The sequence below is a fragment of the Mobula hypostoma genome, chromosome 11 (assembly GCF_963921235.1).
Source record: "Mobula hypostoma chromosome 11, sMobHyp1.1, whole genome shotgun sequence".
In the NCBI taxonomy this organism is placed as follows: Eukaryota; Metazoa; Chordata; class Chondrichthyes; order Myliobatiformes; family Myliobatidae; genus Mobula; species Mobula hypostoma.
Window position 1 is genome coordinate 72,271,913 of NC_086107.1, and position 23,560 is coordinate 72,295,472.

The 23,560-nt window shown below is 43.7% G+C and overlaps 1 protein-coding gene across 1 annotated transcript in view; it reads left to right on the top strand.

Moving 5' to 3' along the window:
* LOC134353819 (astacin-like metalloendopeptidase) overlaps positions 1–23,560 on the top strand; it is a 146,461-nt gene that overhangs the window by 95,415 nt on the left and 27,486 nt on the right. Inside the window, exons 11-12 of the mRNA XM_063062250.1 lie at positions 742–964; positions 1,058–1,173. Of these exons, the coding sequence (XP_062918320.1) occupies positions 742–964; positions 1,058–1,173 (339 nt within the window). The remainder of the gene's footprint in view (positions 1–741; positions 965–1,057; positions 1,174–23,560) is intronic.

Sequence of the window (23,560 nt, forward strand, 5' to 3'; positions counted from 1 at the left end):
GAATTGTATCTATTACCCTGATTATGCTATCCCCAAGTACTACAACATTTTGCTCAACACCCTGCTGTTGAATGAGTTCCTGAACCATGTTGCTACTGTTTGGTTACTCCTATTTCCTATAGCCTCCACTCTCAACCTCACATAGTTCCCAGAATTATGTTGTAGAACCTCCTTTTATTTTTACCTATGTCATTAGTACCAATGTGGACCTCAACCTCTGATAATTTACTCTTCCAATGGAATGCTCTAATGTGATTGTGAAATATGAGATACTTTTTGTCACAGTATGAACCCAAGAAGCAAATACATGATTAAAGCTGGGATTGTGGCAGATGCTGTCCAAAAAGTCTTTTGTGAGTTGCTGCAGTGTTTTGCATAAATTGTGCACACTACTAGCGACAGAGCAAACGGATGTTTTTTTAAGGAGAGGGGTGGACACTGACAAGGTGTCTGCTCTGTTTGGTTTCACATGAATTCCTGTATTATCTTAACTTTACCCAAGTAGACAAGTGGCAATGAGAATTGTGCTTGAAAGGCCAGAATAACTGAACAAACTTGAATTTCTAATTGGCTTTTATCTTCAGACAATTGAAGACAAATCTTACAATGATAAAGATATTCTCAAATTTCTTCTTTAAGAGATTGTTCATTTTCTTCTGCTTATTGATTTTTGGTTTTGTTACAGTATTTTTGAATAATTTTTCATGACCAGTCTGTTATAATTCTGTTTATTTTTCACAGATTTTCTTGCAATTTACTAAATTTCAAGTAGAACAGTTTATTAACTGTTATTCCGACCGAGTAATAATTTATGATGGTGAAAGTTTAGGGTCTCCTGTCCTTGATGGACCAACTTGTGGTTCAGAAAATCCAGCAGTAGTATCATCTGGAGGATCTTTATTAGTGGAATTTTTCTCCTCACGCATCTGGAGAGCATTTGGTTTCAGTGCAAAGTTTCAATTTGGTAATACTCTCATCTAGTTAGAGTTCATATATTTATTTGACTTTCTGTATGTTTTCAAACTGTTCTGTTTAATAAATATTTTCTCCCTTTCAGTTACATGTGGTTATACATTGACAGACAAAAAGGGCAATATTAATTTTAGAACTTGGAAAAAAGCTAATTCAAGACAAAGCTGTTGGTGGGCCCTGCTAATGCCAAGAGCATTTAAGGTACTGTACAAAAACAAAAATACCGTGAGTATATCTTAGAAGTATTTATGTTTGATAAACCCTAAACTATTTTTAAAAATCCTAGAAATTCAGATTTGAATATTCGGTAAGTTGACATCTGCTTTGAACGGAGGAATCCTGAAGAAAATTAATATTAAATAACTTCTCGTGAGTTTTGAGTTATATTGAATAGTTGTTTTTAATTATAACATTTAATTTTACTTATTTGGCTCTGGATTCTGCTAAAAACTCTCTATGATAATATAGAGTAATCCTCCATGCATCCACAATCAGGCATTTTCAGTAAAAGCTATACCACTCAAATTGACCTTTTGTTCTGGAGCATGCTCGATTTCTTAAGTGTTGCAACCATATCTATCCAGGCCATGATGGGAGTTCCAGTGCACTCCTTTTAAGCCATTCGTATTATGAACAAGGATTGAGTGACTGCACTATAGCCATTGTGTTGTTTTTAATTAAGTGGGCTTGCGCACAGAAGGTAAAGAGTGGTTGTAGACAGGTGATATTCTGTATGGAGGTTGGTGACCAGTGTTGTGCTTCAGGGATCTGTTCTGGGACCTCTTCTCTTTGTGATTTTTATAAATGACCTGGATGAGGAAGTGGAGAGATGGGTTAGTAAATTTGCTGATGACACAAAGGTTGGGAGTGTTGTGGATAGTGTGGAGGACTGTCAGAGGTTACAGCAGGACATTGATAGGATGCAAAACTGGGCTGAGAAGTGGCAGATGGAGTTCAACCCAGATAAGTGTGAGGTGGTTCATTTTGGTAGGTCAAATATGATGGCAGAATATAGCATTAATGGTAAGACTCTTGGCAGCGTGGAGGATCAGAGGGATCTTGGGTCCGAGTCCATAGGACACTCAAAGCAGCTGCGCAGGGTGACTCTGTGGTTAAGAAGGCATATGGTGCATTGGCCTTCATCAATCGTGGGATTGAGTTTAAGAGCTGAGAGATAATATTACAGCTGTATAGGACCCTGATCAGATCCCTCTTGGAGTACTGTGCTCAGTTCTGGTCACCTCACTACAGGAAAAATGTGGACACTATAGAAAGGGTGCAGAGGAGATTTACAAGGATGTTGCCTGGATTGTGGAGCATGCCTTATGAGAATAGGTTGAGTGAACTTGGCCTTTTCTCCTTGGAGCAAAGGAGAATGAGAGTAACCTGATAGAGGTGTACAAGATGATGAGAGGCATTGATCATGTGGATAGTCAGAGGCTTTTTCCCAGGGCTCAAATGGCCATCACGAGAAGACTCAGTTTTAAGGTGCTTGGAAGTAGGTACAGAGGGGATGTCAGGGGTAAGTTTTTTTTTTACGCAGAGAGTGGTGAGTGCGTGGAACAGGCTGCCGGCAACGGTGGTGGAGGCGGATACAATAGGGTCTTTTAAGAGGCTCATGGATAGTTACATGGAGCTTCGAAAAATAGAGGGCTATGGGTAAACCTAGGTAATTTCTAAAGCAAGTACATGTTCGCCAAAGGGCCTGTATTGTACTGTAGGTTTTCTATGTTTCTAATTTATCATGCCCAAGAGAGAGGCACTTGCTTTTTTATAAATTAAGATGTCATTATTGCAGGCAGTTAACGTGGGTATAGTTTCAAATCTGGGTATTTATCTAGGTCTTGCAATATTGCAATGGGCTGTCCCATTAGTAAAAATATTTTTAAAATTGGAAATAATCTTTGTGCATCTGCTGCATTCACAGCTTAACGGATTTCTCTGTGAGTCAGAAACCAAATCAGAGTGTGCTTAAAATGCATGTAAAGCCTATGAACATGCGCGCGCGCGCACACACACACACACACACACACACACACCCAAACTGACACATAAGCACACACGCACATGCGCGGGCTAGGCTCATTAGTACCCTGTTCAGTGTTTCCCCCACTCTTCAGCCACATAAGCAGGTCAACATTCTTCTCCCCAGCTCTGGCTATACACCTGTCTCAAGTTCCCCATTCCCAGCTCCAGATGTGTGCTTGTTCCATATCCTTGCTCCCATTAGGAAAGGACAGTGAGACTCTACAGTATGTGATGCTAGTAATCCAAATACAATCGATCCTCCAGCTCTTTCAATTTCAAAATTGGATGAAATATTTCCATTTGCAGATATGGATGGTGTAATTCTGTTCTGTATTTCCAAATATGTTGTTTTAAGTAGTAGTTTGAATTAGATGATTCCTGTACAGTCTGAATCGATCCAGTTAGTGCTTAAATAGGATATGATGCAGCATTGATAAATCTTCTGCCTGACTTAGGATATAAGTTCATTCTGTGTTACAATGGTGAGGCTGTCCAAATTTCATGGCACCATTCTAGTTTTCCAGTATAGGACAAGGATTGACTCAATTAGATGCCAGGTATGCAGATATATCATTCCTGACCACAAATTTACACATATCCCTGACTCCCAGCTTCAGTTGGAAAACTCACTTTTCCATCCAGGTCTCTAACAGTACAGCTTTCCACATTCACAAACTTCAGTCTGACTTCACAATCTCAAATATCTTGCTCTGGCCACATATGTATCCATGGTCCGGTTTTCTGGATCTGGCGACGAAACTACTCACATCTTTTGGCAACATTTGCAAAACTATCCATATTCCCATCCCTTAGCTCCAGTCACCCATGTATTATATTCCACTTCCTGTATCTGACTATAAATCTGACTTTGATAGCAAACGAACAGCTCCCAATATTTAATATATTTACACTCTAATGTAATTCAATGCTGTTAAGCATCCTGCCAACCAACTGTAATTTGTTTATCCATTTGCTCTCCCAAAGTGCAACTGCTCACACTTTTGAAATTAAAGTGCCTTTTGCCATTTCTCTGCCCATATTTGTAACTGATCTACATCCTGTCCTATCCATTGACAGTCTTCTTCACTGTCTACAACACCACCGATCTTTGTGTTATTTGCAAACTTACCTACCCATCCAGCCACATTTTTATCCAAGTCATATTATGTATTACACAGACAGCAGATATCCCAGTACAAATCCACGGAATATTACTGGTCATGGACCTCCAGCCAGAATAAGACCCATTGACTTCTACACTGTATCTTCTTTGGGCAAGCTAATTCCAAATGCAAGTGGCCAATTCACTGTGGATCCTATGCATCTTAAATCTTCTGGATAAAGTTTGTTGAATGCCTTACTAAGATCTATATTGGCAAAATGCACTACTCCATCTTTATTGATCATCTTCGAAACCTCCTCAAAGAACTGAATCAAATTAGTAAGAAATGACCATTCCCACGCAAAGCCATCCCTAATTAGGCTATACTTTTCCAATTGCTGATAATCACTAAGAATCCTCTCCAGTAGCTTCCTGGCCATGACATGAGACTCTCTGGTCTATAATTTCCAGGATTATCTCCATTTTCCTTCTTGGATAGAGGATAAACAGGTCCTCTGGGACCTTGCCTATGGCTAGAAAAGACACAAATATATTGGTCAAGATCCCAGCCATCTCATCTCTTGTCTTTCTCTGTGTAACCTGGGGCATATCTCCTGAGACCCTGGGGACATATACCTTAATATTCTTCAAAAGACAAAACACCACCTCTTTGGTTATCTCAAAATGTTCTGACGTATTAGCATATTCCAGAATGATCTCACTGTGTGAATCTCCTTCGTGAATATCAATGCAAAGTATTTATTTAGGAACTTACCCATATCCTCTGCCTCCAAGCCTATCTATCTTCTTAATCCCAAAACTATTTGACCTGATGTACTGGTTCCCATTCAGTTCTGACTTAAATTCCAGCCTCTCATCTGCCCCACTACACATTTGGATCCCACCTTCACACCTCCCCCCCCACCCCCACCACTACTACCACCCGCCATAACAGATCTAGTTTAAATTCTCTGTAGTAGCATGAGCAAGTCTGCCCACCTGGAGGTTAGACCCCTCCAGTTCAAGTACAACCTATTTCTCTTGTACAGATCACCTCTGTCCCAGAATATATGCCAATGATCCAAAAGTATGTATTCTTGTTCCCTCCTCCAACCCTTCAGCCACACATTCATCTGCCAAACCATCCTTTTCTTGCCTTCACTACCACATGACACTGGGAATAATTCAGAGATTGCTCTGCATGAGGTCCTGTTTTTTATAACCTTCTTCCTAACTTGGTATATTCACTCTGCAGGACCTCTTTTATCTACCTGCATAATTTATGTCAATATCCACCACAACCTCTGGCTGCTCAGCCTCCTATTTCAGAACGTTCTGCAATTGTTCATAGACATCCTTGACCCTGGTACCAGAAAGGCAGCATATCATCCTGGAGTCCCTTTTTCAGCCACAGAATCTCCTCTGTACCCTCTAACTAGGAAATTTCCAATCACTAGAGTCACGTCTAGCTTCACCCTTCCCTGCTGAGCCTCAGAGCTGTTACTAGTATCACAGATCTGGCTGCTGCTGCTGATTTTCCTGTTTTCAAGGGGATTAGCCACCGGAAATCCTGCATTGCCTGCTTTCCTTTCATGATAATCACCCAGCTACCTGCTGTGTGCATCTTAGGTATGGCCACTTCACTTAAACTGTTGTCTATGATGCTCTCAGCATCCCAGTTGATGTTCAGTGTGTCTGGACACATTTCTACAGAGGTTATTTTTTCCAGATATATAAGGAATAAAAGAGAGTGATTACTGAACTACTGGATAATGATGTTGGAGAAGAGGTAGTAATGGAGGACAAAGAAATTGAAACAAACTCAATAATTTTCCACATATTGAGTGGGACTCCCATACTGTTAGGTGTCTAGATGGTTTAGAGTTTGTAAAATGTGTTTAGGAAAGTCTTCTAAATCAATATATTAGAGGGACCAACTAGAGGGGATGCAATATTGGATCTCCTGTTAGGAAGTGAGTTAGTACAAGTGACGGAAGTCTGTGTAGGGGAGCACTTTGGTTCCAATGATCATAACACCATTAGTTTCAACTTGATCATGGACGAGGATAGATCTGGTCCTAGGGTTGAGGTTCTGAACTGGGAGAAGGCCAAATTTGAAGAAATGAGAAAGGATCTAAAAAGCGTGGATTGGGACAGGTTGGTCTCTGGCAAGGATGTGATCGGTAAGTGGGAAGCCTTCAAAGGAGAAATTTTGAGAGTGCAGAGCTTGCATGTTCCTGTCAGGATTAAAGGCAAAGTGAATAGGAATAAGGAACCTTGGTTCTCAAGGGATATTGCAACTCTGATAAAGAAGAAGAGGGGGGACTTCCGGTAGCGCTCATGGAGTGAAGTCGCGTTCTTGACTCGCTCCATTACCTCTGAGTTTTTTTCTCTATGATCAGCTATACTTTAATTAACCATTAAGGTATCAACTCTTACAATACTTTGAATTAAATTGAACTCTCCGATAACTGGATGCGTCTTAGATCTGCTATGTCTAAGAACGGGAAAAACGGCAAGGATGGTAAACCTCCGGTTAAACCGAAAGGTATGGATTTTCCTCCGACTGAATCACCGGTGACTTTGAAAGCTATATCGGAGTTAATTCAGAGGGAAATTTCAACCTCTGTTACGGAGATGAATCGTACGGAAATCGCTGTCTCTGTTAAGGACCTGATTCATACGGAAATCTCAATTAATCTCCAGAAAATTGCCGATTCAATTGATAAGATGCAAACATCTATTGCGGAACATCAGTCGGCTATAACTGATCTTCAAAAATCCGCGCAACAAAGTGAGCTTAAGATGGGGAAAATCGAAGAAACAATTAATGTAATGAAGAAGAAACTTGACTTTCTGACTTTTAAAAACTCTGACTTAGAATCTAGAATGCGACGGCAGAATTTACGAATGATTGGGGTGCGTGAAGCTGTTGAATCTAACAACCCCATGAAGTATTTTTCTCAACTTTTAAAGGATGCATTCCCTACTGTACTTCCTGACCAACCACCGCTACTGGATCGTGTTCACAGAGTCCCATCATACTCGTCTAGGTCAGATAGACCTAGACATGTTATCTTACGTTTTCATTAATTTCAAGACAAGGAGAGACTGTTTCGATTCGCTCGATCTAAAGGTTTCATTGATTTTTCGGATCTTAAGTTCCGATTCGTGGAAGATTTCAGTAAACCAATCTGGGACCAACGGGTTCGCTACAGATCTGTGATGTCGGAATTCTATAAGATGGATTTAAGACCAGCGCTGCTGTACCCTGCACGTCTAAGGATTCGCATGTCAGATGGAGTCCTTCGTTTTTTTGGTTCTCCATCGGATGCCCAGAGTTATCTGGATCAATTTTCACCTTCAACATCTTAATTGTTATTTTTTTTAACTATCTCCGTTGATCGGAGGCTGTGAATTGGTTGGTTTTAACTTTTTCGTGCCCTATTTGGGCAGAAAAGTTTATTTTTGATTTCTTAATATGGTTGCTAAACTTTCTTTTTAACTGCGTCATTTCTTTCTTTTCCCAGGGGATTCTGGGTGGTTACTTCCTTATTGTCATTTTACGTATTTCCTGTGTGGCCTTAAATTTTGTAGTTTTTTTTTAAATTTTATTTTGTTCTGCTTTTTATAACTAGTTTATGGTAATAATCTTATTTTTTCTTGTTGTTTTGTTTATTCATGGGGTTTATTGTGGTTTTTTTTTAATATATATTTTCTGGCTTTTGTTCTGTTGTGTGTGTATTTTAATTGAGTTACCTTTTTTTCTACTTTTTTACTGTTTTACAATTAGCTGATCTTTTTCATATTTATACCTTTTTTTTAGGGAGCGTATACCGGAAGTCATGGGGGTAGTTTTAGTGCTTGCTTCTTTCGGGCGGGTCTGCTTTAGATTTTGCCTTGGGGTCTTAGGGTGGGGGTGGTGGGAGGGGCTTCACGTTTTAGTTTTTTTCTTTTTGGGCTATATACATTATTGAAGTACTGGTTGCGTCCTTTTTCCCGGTATCTTTTGTATGTTCTGTTTCCTCTCCGGGTTCGTAGGTCGAGCCTATCGTCAATCCTCCTCGCTGTGGGTTGACTTTAGGATTTATGGAGTCTATTATTAATTTTGTCTCCTGGAATACTAACGGTCTTAATCATCCTATTAAAAGGAAAAAAGTTTTTAAAGTGTTCCGGAGACTTAAAGCACAAATTTTATTTTTACAAGAGACCTATGTACGGAGGGGGGACAGACTACGTTTTTTTAAATTCTGGAAGGGACCACAATTTCATTCGAACTCCAATGCTAAGATTCGAGGCGTCTCTATTTTTATAGATTCCTCAGTTACTTTTATACAACAGGATATTTTTTCTGATCCGAATGGTAGATTTTTATTGGTTAGTGGTTCACTATTTAATAAAGAAGAGAGAGTTGTATGACATGTATAGGAAAGAGGGAGTAAATAAGGTGCTTGAAGAGTATAAAAAGTGCAAGAAAATACTTAAGAAGGAAATCAGGAGAGCTAAAAGAAGACATGAGGTTGCCTTGGCAGTCAAAGTGAAGGATAATCCAAAGAGCTTTTACAGGTATATTAAGAGTAAGAGGATTGTAAGGGATAAAATTGGTCCTCTTAAAGATCAGAGTGGCCGGCTGTGTGCGGAACCAAAAGAAATGGGGGAGATCTTAAATGGGTTTTTTGCGTCTGTATTTACTAAGGAAACTGGCATGAAGTCTATAGAATTAAAGGAAACAAGTAGTGGGATCATGGAAACTGTAAAGATTGAAAAGTAGAAGGTGCTTGCTATCTTGAAGCAAATTAAAGTGGATAAATCCCCAGGACGTGACAGGGTATTCTCTCGGATCTTGAAGGAGACTAGTGTTGAAATTGCAGGGGCCCTGGCAGATATATTTAAAATGTTGGTGTCTACGGGTGAGGTGCCAGAGGATTGGAGAATGGCTCATGTTGATCCGTTGTTTAAAAAAGGATGAAAAAGTAATTCGGGAAATTATAGACTGGTAAGTTTGATGTCAGTAGTGGGTAAGTTATTGGAGGTAGTACTAAGAGCCAGTATCTACAAGCATTTGGATAGACAGGGATTTATTAGGGAGAGTCAGCATGGCTTTGTGCATGGTAGATCATGTTTGACCAATCTATTGGAGTTTTTTGAGGAGGTTACCAGGAAAGTGGATGAAGGGAAGGCAGTGGATGTTGTCTACATGGACTTCAGTAAGGCCTTTGACAAGGTCCCGCATGGGAGGTTAGTTAGGAAAATTCAGTCACTAGGTAAACATGGAGAGGTGGTAAATTGGATTAGACATTGGCTCAATGGAAGAAGCCAGAGAGTGGTAGTGGAGAATTGCTTCTCAGAGTGGAGGTCTGTGACTAGTGGTGTGCCACAGGGATCAGTGCTGGGTCCATTGTTATTTGTCATCTATATCAATGATCTGGATGATAATGTGGCAAACTGGATCAGCAAATTTGCTGATGATACAAAGATTGGAGGTGCAGTGGACAGTAAGGAAGGTTTTCAAAGCTTGAAGAGGGACTTGGACCAGCTGGAAAAATGGGCTGAAAAATGGCAGATAGAGTTTAATACAGATAAGTGTGAGGTATTGCACTTCGGAAGGACAAACCAAGGTAGAACATACAGGGCAAATGGTAAGGCACTGAGGAGTGTAGTAGAACAGAGGGATCTGGGAATACAGACACAAAATTCCCTAAAGTGGCATCACAGGTAGATAGGGTCATAAAGAGAGCTTTTGGTACATTGGCCTTTATTAATCAAAGTATTGAGTATAAGAGCTGGAATGTTATAATGAGGTTTTACAAGGCATTGGTGAGGCCGAATCTCGAGTATTGTGTTCAGTTTTGATCACCAAATTACAGGAAGGATATTAATAAGGTTGAAAGAGTGCAGAGAAGGTTTACAAGGATGTTGCTGGGACTTGAGAAACTCAGTTACAGAGAAAGGTTGAATAGGTTAGGACTTTATTCCCTGGAGCGTAGAAGAATGAGGGGAAATTTGATAGAGGTATAGAAAATTATGATGGGTATAGATAGAGTGAATGCAAGCAGGCTTTTTCCACTGAGGCAAGGGGAGAAAAAAACCAGAGGACATGGGTTAAGGGTGAGGGGGGAAAAGTTTAAAGGGAACATTGGGGGGGCTCCTTCACACAGAGAGTGGTTGGAGTGTGGAATGAGCTGCCAGACGAGGTGTAAATGTGGGTTCTTTTTTAACATTTAAGAATAAATTGGACAGATACAATGATGGGAGGTGTATGGAGGGATATGGTCCGTGTGCAGGTCAGTGGGACTAGGCAGAAGATGATTCGGCACAGCCAAGAAGGGCCAAAAGGCCTGTTTCTGTGCTGCAGTTTTTCTATGGTTTCTAATTATTTTGTATTGGTCTTTACAATGGAATGCACCAGCTGTATGCCAGAAATGCAAGATAGTCGGGGCAGAAGCAATTGTAGTTGCTATTACTAAGGAGAATGTGCTCGGGAACACAAAAGGTCTGAAAGTAAACTACACCCAAGATTCTAAAAGGGGTAGTTGAAGATGTTGTGGAGACATTAGCAGTGATAGACAATAGACAATAGGTGCAGAAGTAGACCATTCGGCCCTTCGAGCCTGCACCGCCATTCTGAGATCATGGCTGATCATCTACTATCAATACCCGGTTCCTGCCTTGTCCCCATAACCCTTGATTCCCCTATCCATAAGATACCTATCTAGCTCCTTCTTGAAAGCATCCAGAGAAATGGCCTCCACTGCCTTCTGAGGCAGCGTGTTCCACACCTCCACAACTCTCTGGGAGAAGAAGTTCCTCCTCAACTCTGTCCTAAATGACCTATCCCTTATTCTTAAACCATGCCCTCTGGTACTGGACTCTCCCACCATCTGGAACATATTTCCTGCCTCTATCTTGTCCAATCCCTTAATAATCTTATATGTCTCAATCGGATCCCCCCTCAATCTCCTTAATTCCAGCGTGTACAAGCCCAGTCTCTCTAACCTCTCTGCTTAAGACAGTCTGCACATCCCAGGAATTAACCTCGTGAATTAACCTAGCTGCACCTCCTCCACAACCAGGATGTCCTTCCTTAACCCCGGAGACCAAAACTGCACACAATACTCCAGGTGTGATCTCACCAGGGCCCTGTACAAATGCAAAAGGATTTCCTTGCATTTACCTTCAGAGACCGATGAACAAGTACTCCTAGATCTCTTTGTATTTCTCCCTTACCTAACTCCACACCGTTCAGATAATAATCTGCCTTCCTGTTCTTGCTCCCAAAGTGAATAACCTCACACTTATTCACATTAAACGCCATCTGCCAAGTTTCTGCCCACTCACCCAACCTATCCAAGTCATCTTGAATTCTCCTAACATCCTCATCACATGTCACACTGCCACCCAGCTTAGTATCATCAGCAAACTTGCTGATATTATTCACAGTGCCTTCCTCTAAATCATTGATGTAAATCGTAAACAGCTATGGTCCCAATACCGAGCCCTGTGGCACCCCACTAGTCACCACCTGCCATTCCGAGAAACACCCATTCACTGCTACCCTTTGCTTTCTATCTGCCAACCAGTTTTCTATCCATGTCAATATCCTCCCCGTAATGCCATGAGCTCTGATTTTACCCACCAATCTCCTATGTGGTACCTTATCAAATGCCTTCTGAAAGTCAAGGTACACCACATCCACTGAATCTCCCGCGTCTATCTTTCTCGTTACATCCTCGAAAAACTCCAATAGATTAGTCAAGCATGATTTGCCCTTGGTAAATCCATGCTGGCTCAGCCCAATCCTATCACTGCTATCAAGATACGCCGCTATTTCATCTTTAATAATGGACTCTAGCATCTTCCCCACTACTGATGTTAGGCTAACAGGGCAATAGTTCTCTGTTTTCTCCCTCCCTCCTTTCTTTAAAAAATGGGATAACATTAGCCATTCGCCAATTCTCAGGAACTGATCCTGAATCTAAGGGACGTTGGAAAATGATCACCAATGCATCCGCAATTTCCAGAGCCACCTCCTTTAGTACCCTAGGATGCAGACCATCTAGACCTGGGGATTTGTTAGCCTTCAGTCCCATCAGTCTACTCATCACCATTTCCTTCCTAATGTCAATCTGTTTCAGTTCCTCTGTTACCCTATGTCCTTGGCCCATCCATACATCTGGGAGATTGCTTGTGTCTTCCCTAGTGAAGACAGATCCAAAGTACTTATTAAATTCGTCTGCCATTTCTCTGTTTCTCATAACAAGTTCTCCCAATTCATTCTCCTGTCTGTAGTAGTCTCTTAAACTTCCCGGGTGTATCCACTACTGACTCAGGCAGATCTTTCAAGAATCATTAGATTGGGGAATGGTTCCAAGGCACTGGAAAATTGCAAATGTCACTTCACTCTTTAAGAACAGAGAGAGTCAAAAGACAGGAAATTAAAGGTTATTTGGCCTGACATCAGTAGTTGGGAAGATGCTGGAGTCCATTATTAAGGATGAGGTTTGTAGGTACTTGGCACATAATAAAAAGGGTTAACATATGAGGAGAGTTTGATGGCTCTGGCCTGTACTCCCTAGACTTTAGAAGAATAAAGGGAGATCTCATTGAAATCTATCAAATATTAAAAGGACAACACACAAGATGCTGGAGGAACTCAACCAGTCAGGCAGCATTTATGGAAATAAATAAACAGATGATTCAGGCTGAGTACCCTTCATCAGGACTGGAAAGGAAGGAGAAGATGCCAGAATAATAAGCTGGGGGTGGGGGAGGAGTACAGGCTAGAAAGTGTTAGGTAAAGTCAGGTGGGTGGGGGAAGGGCTGAAGTAAGAAGCTGGGAGGTGAAAGGTACAGAAGGGAAAGGACTGGAGAAAAAGGAATCTGATAGGAGAGGAGAGTGGACTATCAGAGAAAGGGAAGGAGGAGGGGCACCAGGGGGAGGTGAAGAGGAAGTCATGGCAGAAGAGGAGGCCATGGACAGACATGCCGGAATGGGAATGAGGATAGGAATTGAAATGGTCGGCCACCAGGTAATCCTGCTTTATTCTGATGGAGCGAAGGTGCTTGACAAAACAGTCCTCCAGTCTACTTTGGGTCTCACTAATGTGGAGGAGGCCACATCAGAAGCATCGGATACAGTAGACAACCCCAACAGATTCACAGGTGAAGTGTTGCCTCACCTGGAAGGACTGTTTGGGGCGCTGAATGGAGATGATGGAGGAGGTGAATGAGGGGAGTCGCACTTCTTCCACTTGCAGGGATTAATGCCAGGAGGGAGATTAGTGGAGAGCGATGAATGGACAAGGGAATCACAGAGGGTGCAATCCTTGTAAGCAGAAAGTGGATAGATAGTCAGGTTTATGGATCGGAAGTAGAAATGAGCAGTGTGATGTAAGGGAACTATGAGGTTGGTGTCAGTGGATGGGAGACTGCTACAGTTGATGAGATTTGTAATGATGCTGGAGACAAAATCCTAATAGTCCTGAGTGGGGTCCGTATCGAGGGTAAGTAAGAGGAGGTGTCTGAGAGTTGCTGTATGGCCTCAGCACTATAGAGGCCAGTCAGCCAGACTACAAAAGGACCCATTTTGTCTGTGGGTTTGATGGTGAGGTTGGGATTGGTGGACAAATAAGTGCATTCAGAAGGGGTAAGGTTGGAAGAGGAGAGAAGAATGCTGAGTTGAGGGCGTGGATTGACACGTGGAATTATGATGTTGTAGCAATTAGTGAAACTTGGCTACGGGAAGGGCAGGACTGGCAGCTTAATATTCCAGGGTTCCGATGTTTCAGATGTGATCGAAGCAGAGGAATGAAAGGTGGGGGAGTAGCATTGCTTTTTAGGGAAAATATTACAGCATTACAGATTAGAGGGCTTGTCTACTGAGTCCTTATGGGTGGAGCTGAGAAACGGGAAAGGTATGGCCACATTAGTGGGATTGTATTACAGACCACCCAATAGTCAACGAGACTTGGAAGAGCAAATCTGCAGAGAGATAGGCAACTGCAGGAAACATAAAGTTGTGCTGATAGGGGATTTTAATTTTCCATACATTGATTGGGACTCCCATACTGTTAGGGGTCTAGATGGTTTAGAGTTTGTAAAATGTGTTCAGGAAAGTTTTCTAAATTAATATATAGAGGGACCAACTAGAGGGGATGCAATATTGGATCTCCTGTTAGGAAAGGAATTAGGGCAAGTGACGGAAGTCTGTGTAGGGGAGCACTTTGGTTCCAGTGATCATAACACCATTAGTTTAAATTTGATCATGGACAAGGATAGATCTGGTCCTAGGGTTGAGGTTCTGAACTGGAAGAAGGCCAAATTTGAAGAAATGAGAAAGGATCTAAATAGTGTGGATTGGGACAGGTTTTCCTCTGGCAAAGATGTGATTGGTAGGTGGGAAGCCTTCAAAGGGGAAATTTTGAGAGTGCAGAGTTTGTATGTTCCTGTCAGGATTAAAGGCAAATTGAATAGGAATAAGGAACCTTGGCTCTCAAGGGATATTGCAACTCTGATAAAGAAGAAGAGGGAGTTGTATGACGTGTATAGGAAACAGGGGGTAAATCAGGTGCTTGAGGAGTATAAGAAGTGCAAGAAAATACTTGAGAAAGAAATCAGGAGGGCTAAAAGAAGACACGAGGTTGCCTTGGCAGTCAAAGTGAAGGATAATCCAAAGAGCTTTAACAAGTATATTAAGAGCAAAAGGATTGTAAGGGATAAAATTGGTCCTCCTGAAGATCAGAGTGGTCGGCTTTGTGCGGAACCAAAGGAAATGGGGGAGATCTTAAATAGGTTTTTTGCGTCTGTATTTACTAAGGAAGCTGGCATGAAATCTATGGAATTGAGGGAATCAAGTAGTGAGACCATGGAAACTGTACAGATTGAAAAGGAGGAGGTGCTTGCTGTCTTGAGGAAAATTAAAGTGGATAAATCCCCGGGACCTGACAGAGTGTTCCCTCGGACCATGAAGGAGACTAGTGTTGAAATTGCGGGGGCCCTGGCAGAAATATTTAAAATCTACGTCTACGGGTGAAGTGCTGGAGGATTGGAGAGTGGCTCATGTTGTTCCGTTGTTTAAAAAAGGATCGAAAAGTAATCCGGAAAATTTTAGGCCGGTGAGTTTAACGTCAGTAGTAGGTAAGTTATTGGAGGGAGTACTAAGAGACAGAATCTACAAGCATTTGGATAGACAGGGGCTTATTAGGGAGAGTCAACATGGCTTTGTGTGTGGTAGGTCATGTTTGACCAATCTGTTGGAGTTTTTCGAGGAGGTTACCAGGAAAGTGGATGAAGGGAAGGCAGTGGATATTGTCTACATGGACTTCAGTAAGGCCTTTGACAAGGTCCCGCATGGGAGGTTAGTTAGGAAAATTCAGTCACTAGGTATACATGGAGAGGTGGTAAATTGGATTAGACATTGGCTCGATGGAAGAAGCCAGAGAGTGGTGGTAGAGAATTGCTTCTCTGAGTGGAGGCCTGTGACTAGTGGTGTGCCACAGGGATCAGTGCTGGGTCCATTGTTATTTGTCATCTATATCAATGATCTGGATGTTAATGTGGTAAATTGGATCAGCAAGTTTGCTGATGATACAAAGATTGGAGGTGTAGCAGATAGTGAGGAAGGTTTTCAGAGCCTGCAGAGGGACTTGGACCAGCTGGAAAAATGGGCTAAAAAATGGCAGATGGAGTTTAATACTGACAAGTGTGAGGTATTGCACGTTGGAAGGACAAACCAACGTAGAACATACAGGGTTAATGGTAAGGCACTGAGGAGTGCAGTGGAACAGAGGGATCTGGGAAAACAGATACAAAATTCCCTAAAAGTGTCGTCACAGGTAGATAGGGTCGTAAAGAGAGCTTTCGGTACATTGGCCTTTATTAATCGAAGTATTGAATATAAGACAAACAACAGGAATTCTGCAGATGCTGGAAATTCAAGCAACACACATCAAAGTTGCTGGTGAATGCAGCAGGCCAGGCAGCATCTGTAGGAAGAGGTGCAGTCGACGTTTCAGGCTGAGACCCTTCGTCAGGACTAACTGAAGGAAGAGTGAGTAAGGGATTTGAAAGTTGGAGGGGGAGGGGGAGATCCAAAATGATAGGAGAAGACAGGAGGGGGAGGGATAGAGCCAAGAGCTGGACAGGTGATAGGCAAAAGGGGATACGAGAGGATCATGGGACAGGAGGTCCGGGAAGAAAGACGGGGGGCCGGGACCCAGAGGATGGGCAAGAGTTATATTCAGAGGGACAGAGGGAGAAAAAGGAGAGTGAGAGAAAGAATGTGTGCATAAAAATAAGTAACAGATGGGGTACGAGGGGGAGGTGGGGCCTTAGCGGAAGTTAGAGAAGTCAATGTTCATGCCATCAGGTTGGAGGCTACCCAGACGGAATATAGGGTGTTGTTCCTCCAACCTGAGTGTGGCTTCATCTTTACAGTAGAGGAGGCCGTGGATAGACATGTCAGAATGGGAATGGGATGTGGAATTAAAATGTGTGGCCACTGGGAGATCCTGCTTTCTCTGGCGGACAGAGCATAGATGTTCAGCAAAGCGGTCTCCCAGTCTGCGTCGGGTCTCGCCAATATATAAAAGGCCACATCGGGAGCACCGGACGCAGTATATCACCCCAGTCAACTCACAGGTGAAGTGTTGCCTCACCTGGAAGGCCTGTTTGGGGCCCTGAATGGTGGTAAGGGAGGATGTGTAAGGGCATGTGTAGCACTTGTTCCGCTTACACGGATAAGTGCCAGGAGGGAGATCAGTGGGGAGGGATGGGGGGGACGAATGGACAAGGGAGTTGTGTAGGGAGCAATCCCTGCAGAATGCAGAGAGAGGGGGGGAGGGAAAGATGTGCTTAGTGGTGGGATCCCATTGGAGGTGGCGGAAGTTACGGAGAATAATATGTTGGACCCGGAGGCTGGTGGGGTGGTAGGTGAGTACCAGGGGAACCCTATTCCTAGTGGTGTGGCGGGAGGATGGAGTGAGAGCAGATGTACGTGAAATGGGGGAGATGCGTTTAAGAGCAGTGTTGATAGTGGAGGAAGGGAAGCCCCTTGCTTTAAAAAAGGAAGACATCTCCCTCGTCCTGGAATGAAAAGCCTCATCCTGAGAGCAGATGCGGCGGAAACGGAGGAATTACGAGAAGGGGATGGCGTTTTTGCAAGAGACAGGGTGAGAAGAGGAATAGTCCAGATAGCTGTGAGAGTCAGTAGGCTTATAGTAGACATCAGTGGATAAGCTGTCTCCAGAGACAGGGACAGAAAGATCTAGAAAGGGGAGGGAGGTGTCGGAAATGGACCAGGTAAACTTGAGGTCAGGGTGAAAGTTGGAGGCAAAGGACCAGGTAAACTTGAGGGCAGGGTGAAAGTTGGAGGCAAAGGACCAGGTAAACTTGAGGGCAGGGTTTATTTGAACTCGTTTCCGCATACCTCAACGCGGATTTATCACCCCTTGTTCAATCCCTTCCGACCTATGTTCGTGACACTTCTAACACTCTTAAACTTTTCGATGATTTTAAGTTCCCTGGCCCCCACCGCTTTATTTTCACCATGGATGTCCAATCCTTATATACTTCCATCCCCCATCAGGAAGGTCTCAAAGCTGTACGCTTCTTTTTGGATTCCAGACCTAATCAGTTCCCCTCTACCACCACTCTGCTCCGTCTAGCGGAATTAGTCCTTACTCTTAATAATTTCTCCTTTGGCTCCTCCCACTTCCTCCAAACTAAAGGTGTAGCTATGGGCACCCGTATGGGTCCTAGCTATGCCTGCCTTTTTGTTGGGTTTGTGGAACAATCTATGTTCCGTGCCTATTCTGGTATCTGTCCCCCACTTTTCCTTCGCTACATCGACAACTGCATCGGCGCTGCTTCCTGCACGCATGCAGAACTCGTTGACTTTATTAACTTTGCCTCCAACTTTCACCCTGCCCTCAAGTTTACCTGGTCCATTTCCGACACCTCCCTCCCCTTTCTAGATCTTTCTGTCTCTGTCTCTGGAGACAGCTTATCCACTGATGTCTACTATAAGCCTACTGACTCTCACAGCTATCTGGACTATTCCTCTTCTCACCCTGTCTCTTGCAAAAACGCCATCCCCTTCTCGCAATTCCTCCGTCTCCGCCGCATCTGCTCTCAGGATGAGGCTTTTCATTCTAGGACGAGGGAGATGTCTTCCTTTTTTAAAGAAAGGGGCTTCCCTTCCTCCACTATCAACTCTGCTCTTAAACGCATTTCCCCCATTTCACGTATATCTGCTCTCACTCCATCCTCCCGCCACCCCACTAGGAATAGGGTTCCCCTGGTACTCACCTACCACCCCATCAGCCTCCGGGTCCAACATTTAATTCTCCGTAACTTCCGCCACCTCCAACGGGATCCCACCACTAAGCACATCTTTCCCTCCCCCCCCTCTCTGCATTCCGCAGGGATCGCTCCCTACGCAACTCCCTTGTCCATTCTTCCCCCCAATCCTTCCCCACTGATCTCCCTCCTGGCACTTATCCGTGTAAGCAGAACAAGTGCTACACATGCCCTTACACTTCCTCCCTTACCACCATTCAGGGCCCCAAACAGTCCTTCCAGGTGAGGCAACGCTTCACCTGTGAGTCGACTGGGGTGATATACTGCGTCCAGTGCTCCCGATGTGGCCTTTTATATATTGGCGAGACCCAACGCAGACTGGGAGACCGTTTTGCTGAACATCTACGCTCTGTCTGCCAGAGAAAGCAGGATCTCCCAGTGGCCACACATTTTAATTCCACATCCCATTCCCATTCTGACATGTCTATCCACGGCCTCCTCTATTGTAAAGGTGAAGCCACACTCAGGATTGACTTCTCTAACTTCCGCTAAGGCCCCACCTCCCCCTCGTACCCCATCTGTTACTTATTTTTATGCACACATTCTTTCCCTCACTCTCCTTTTTCTCCCTCTGTCCCTCCGAATATACCTCTTGCCCATCCTCTGGGTCCCCCCCCCACTTGTCTTTCTTCCCGGACCTCCTGTCCCATGATCCTCTCGTATCCCCTTTTGCCTATCACCTGTCCAGCTCTTGGCTCTATCCCTCCCCCTCCTGTCTTCTCCTATCATTTTGGATCTCCCCCTCCCCCTCCAACTTTCAAATCCCTTACTCACTCTTCCTTCAGTTAGTCCTGACGAAGGGTCTCAGCCTGAAACGTCGACTGCACCTCTTCCTACAGATGCTGCCTGGCCTGCTGAGTTCACCAACAACTTTGATGTGTGTTTATTGAGTATAAGAGCAGGAATGTTATCATGAGGTTGTATAAGGCATTGGTGAGGCCGAATCTGGAGTATTGTGTTCAGTTTTGGTCACCAAATTACAGGAAGGATATAAATAAGGTTGAAAGAGTGCAGAGAAGGTTTACAAGTATGTTGCCGGGACTTGAGAAACTCAGTTACAGAGAAAGGTTGAATAGGTTAGGACTTTATTCCCTGGAGCGTAGAAGAATGAGGGTAGATTTGATAGAGGTATATAAAATTATGATGGGTATAGATAGAGTGAATGCAAGCAGGCTTTTTCCACTGAGGCAAGGGGAGAAAAAAACCAGAGGACATGGGTTAAGGGTGAGGGGGGAAAAGTTTAAAGGGAACATTAGGGGAGGCTTCTTCACACAGAGAGTGGTGGGAGTATCGAATGAGCTGCCAGACGAGGTGGTAAATGTGGGTTCTTTTTTAACATTTAAGAATAAATTGGACAGATACATGGATGGGAGGTGTATGGAGGGATATGGTCCGTGTGCAGGTCAGTGGGACTTGGCAGAAAATGGTTCGGCACAGCCAAGAAGGGCCAAAGGGCCTTTTTCTGTGCTGTAGTTTCTATGGTTCTATGGTTCAAGCTCTTTGATGTCTTCTCGGCAATTAGTGATGATCGCAACTCGACCTCATAAAATAAAGGGAAAAATAATGCAAAAATGTCTATGTGAGGAGTGGCGCGCCACACAGTCTCTCTCTCTCGCTCTGCGCCTTGTAAAAGCCATGAAAAAGACATCATCACGGACGCATGCACACAGACACAGACACAGACACACACGCACAGACGCGCATGCACGCAGACGCACAGACTCGCACGCACGCAGGCATACGACAAAAAGAAAAGATCCAGAACAGACAGAAAACCAGAGTAAGGCTTCCAAGAAGAGGATGAGTGTTGGAGACAAAGGAAGAATCATCGTCAAAGAAAGAATATTGAAAGGCTTAGAAAGAGTAGACTGGATAGTATGTTTCCTGTAGTGGGGGAGTCTTGGACCAGAGGGCACAGCCTTAGAATACAAGGACATCCCTTTAGAACAAAGATGAGAAGGAATTTCTTTAGCCAGAAAGTGGTGAATTTGTGGAATAACTTGCCACAAATGGCTGTGGAGGGCATGTCTTTAAGTATATTTGAGTGTGTAGGAAGTACAATGGGGCTTGAGAACACAGCCTTGTGGGGCACCAGCATTGAGAATAATTGTGGCAGAGGTGTTGCTGCCTAGAGTGATGATTGCAGTCTGTTGATCTTGAAGTTAGTGATCCAGTTGCCACGGCCCAGATTTAGGAATTTGGAGATGAGTATGCTTGGAATTATAGTAGTGAAGGCACATCTTCAGTACGTAACGAATATACTCCCAGTACAGGAAGTATGAAGTTCTACTGAAGGGTCATTTACCAAAAGTCTTAAATTCTGTTTGATTTGTCATCTGTAATCTTGAAGAAGATCAGTCAAACCACTCAGATACTGTTTTAAGCCAATCAAACTAGTCAGCTTTTTTTTTGTACTCACATACACAAGGCGTGACTTAGACAAATAAATGGCAAGTAACATTTACATCAAACCTGTGTGAGCAAAGGGCACTTTCAACTGACTTAACTATGTTTGACATTGAATGGTATTACCTGTATGTGAGCACAAAACACTGCTTTCCTGAGCATTGTCCGTAGAACGTTGTATATGTCCATGCTGCAGCTCAAGGGACCTGCTATCTTGACCACCTCCACTGTTTCTCTTGCACATCTCTTCATTCCCTTTATCTTTTTCCTCCAACTGCACAGCTGCAGGTAATAACTACCTCTATGAGGATTCAGGCTTCTGGAACACGCAGTAAGCCAACACAAATCTTAGACTGTAATGGACTGCGCTTATGTCCTATTTGTCCCGTGTGCCCCTGAGACCTGAACTGCCTATATCAGATATCTCAAGACTTTGGAAAAATACAACATTGTTTTCATAAAATCTTCCAAATTCACTGGAAGGACAATGATCAGCAATGTTCTCTCTTCAGCCAAATTCCCCAGTATTGAGGTCCTAGTTAAACTCAGTCAGCTCCTTTGGGCCAGCATTATTACATGCATGCCCAATGCTAAATTCTAGAAGTAGACACTATTTTCCAGGATTGGTCACAAGAAGATTTTGCCCTATAGAAACAAAAGTTAGAAAGTTGTGCTCAAAATCTCTGATGAAAGCCAACGTCCCCTCTAACTCATATGTATCTCTCACCTATGACTGCTCAAAGTGGCAAAGGGGCATTTAATGAAGGGTCTCGGCCTGAAATGTCGACTGCGCCTCTTCCTATAGATGCTGCTTGGCCTGCTGCGTTCACCAGCAACTTTGATGTAAGGGGCATTTAAGATGATATTAAGAACTTCAGGTAATACATGGGAGAACACAAAAGCCAAAACACATCAACTTGGAAGAGTGCAGCATCTTACAAACTACTGGACCATTGCCTTGCCTGACCCGTCTTTGATAGAGTATGCTGCTCCAGCATTGGTCTGTGTAGCCACATTAGTACTCAAAAACTGGTGTAGAAATCAGTCAGGCTTGATCCCAAGGAATAGCCTAAGGAGAAATTTTACTTTATGAGTGGCTGTTTATCTGTACTTTTAAAATCATCGTTTTTGTGTACATCAAATCTTCACTAGAATCAGAACTCCTTCGGTTGTCCATCGAAATCTGATGACAACGTCCACTCCTTTAACAGTGAGATCTTTGATGACTATACAGTCCTATCCTGAACCCACAAGCTCTATTGCAGGTGGGACCATGGCTGTGGTGGCAACCATGGCTGCATTTCTCCTGGCTCTCTTCTGCTGTCTTCTGGTTGTTCTTTCCATCTCCAGAATTCGAACCCTGTCCCTACACAGCTGTCGCTAAGTGTCATGGTCAGCAGCAACATCCTCCAGGTCTTCGGGTCTGATCTTGCACTTCCTTAAAGCATTCTTCATCTGATCCTTATAGCGCTTCTTTGGCCCTCGAGCTGAGCGTCAACCATGATGTAGCTGGCTGTATAACACTCTGTGAGGTAGCCAACATGGGGGCATCCTTATCATGTGCCCCAGCCACTGCAGCTGACACTGGGTGATCATGGCCTCAATACTTCTGCAGTTGGTCTTTACAAGTATTTCAGTGTGAGGCACTCGCTCACGCCGGGTAATTCCCAGGATGCGCTGGAGGCAGCTTATGTGGAAGCGCTCCAAGGACTTGATGTGACAGCTGTAGGTTACCCAAGCTTCACAGCTATAAAGGAGGATGGTGACACAGACTGCTTGGTATACGGCGACCTTTGTGGAGGAACGAAGACACCTGTTCTGAAAGACTCTATGCCGAAGTCTTCCAAAGGCAGCTGATGCCTGTTTAATGCGGCTCCGGATGTCGTTGTCAACGCCACTATCCTCAGAGAGGATGCTCCCCAGATACTTGAAAGATGGCACTACTGACAGCTTTTTATTGGCAAACCACTTCTGTCTGGGCGGTATTGACAGTCAGCCCCATCCTGCTGTACGCTCTCACCGCCACAGCAAGGACAGCCTGAAGATCCTCCAGAGTATGGGCCACAAGAGCACAGTTGTCTGCATACTGCAGCTCCAGGACCCGCTCTCGACGGAGTTTGGTAGTTGCATGGAGCCTCCTGATGTCAAAGAGGTTGCCATCTAATCTGACGTCCACTTCCACACCGCTGCTGTCTTCAATCTCATTGTGAAGAAGCTTGGTAACACACAAGAGGAAGATGTTAAAGAGCACTGGTGCTAGTACACACCCCTACCTCACCGCTGTGCATGCAAGGAAGGGCTCGGACTCTTATCCTCCTATGGTCACCCGAGCAGTCATCCCATCGTAGAGCTGGCGGAGGATGTTAACAAATTTATTGGGACAGCCAAACCTAAGGAGGACATCCCATAAGAGCTCTCTTTGCACAGTGTTGAATGCTTTGGAGAGGTTGACAAAAGCCATAAACAGGTCCTGATGTTTCTCCCGGCACTTTTCCTAAAGCTGCCGGGTTGTAAAGATCATGTCGATCGTGCTCCTGTTCTTCCTAAATCCACACTGCGATTCAGTCAGCATTGACTCGGTGATGTTGCTAATGAGTCTCTGAAGCATCACCTTAGTCAGGACCTTTCCAGCAACAGAAAGGAGTGATACGCCCCTGCTATTGCTGCAGATGGCCTTGTCACCCTTGTTCTTAT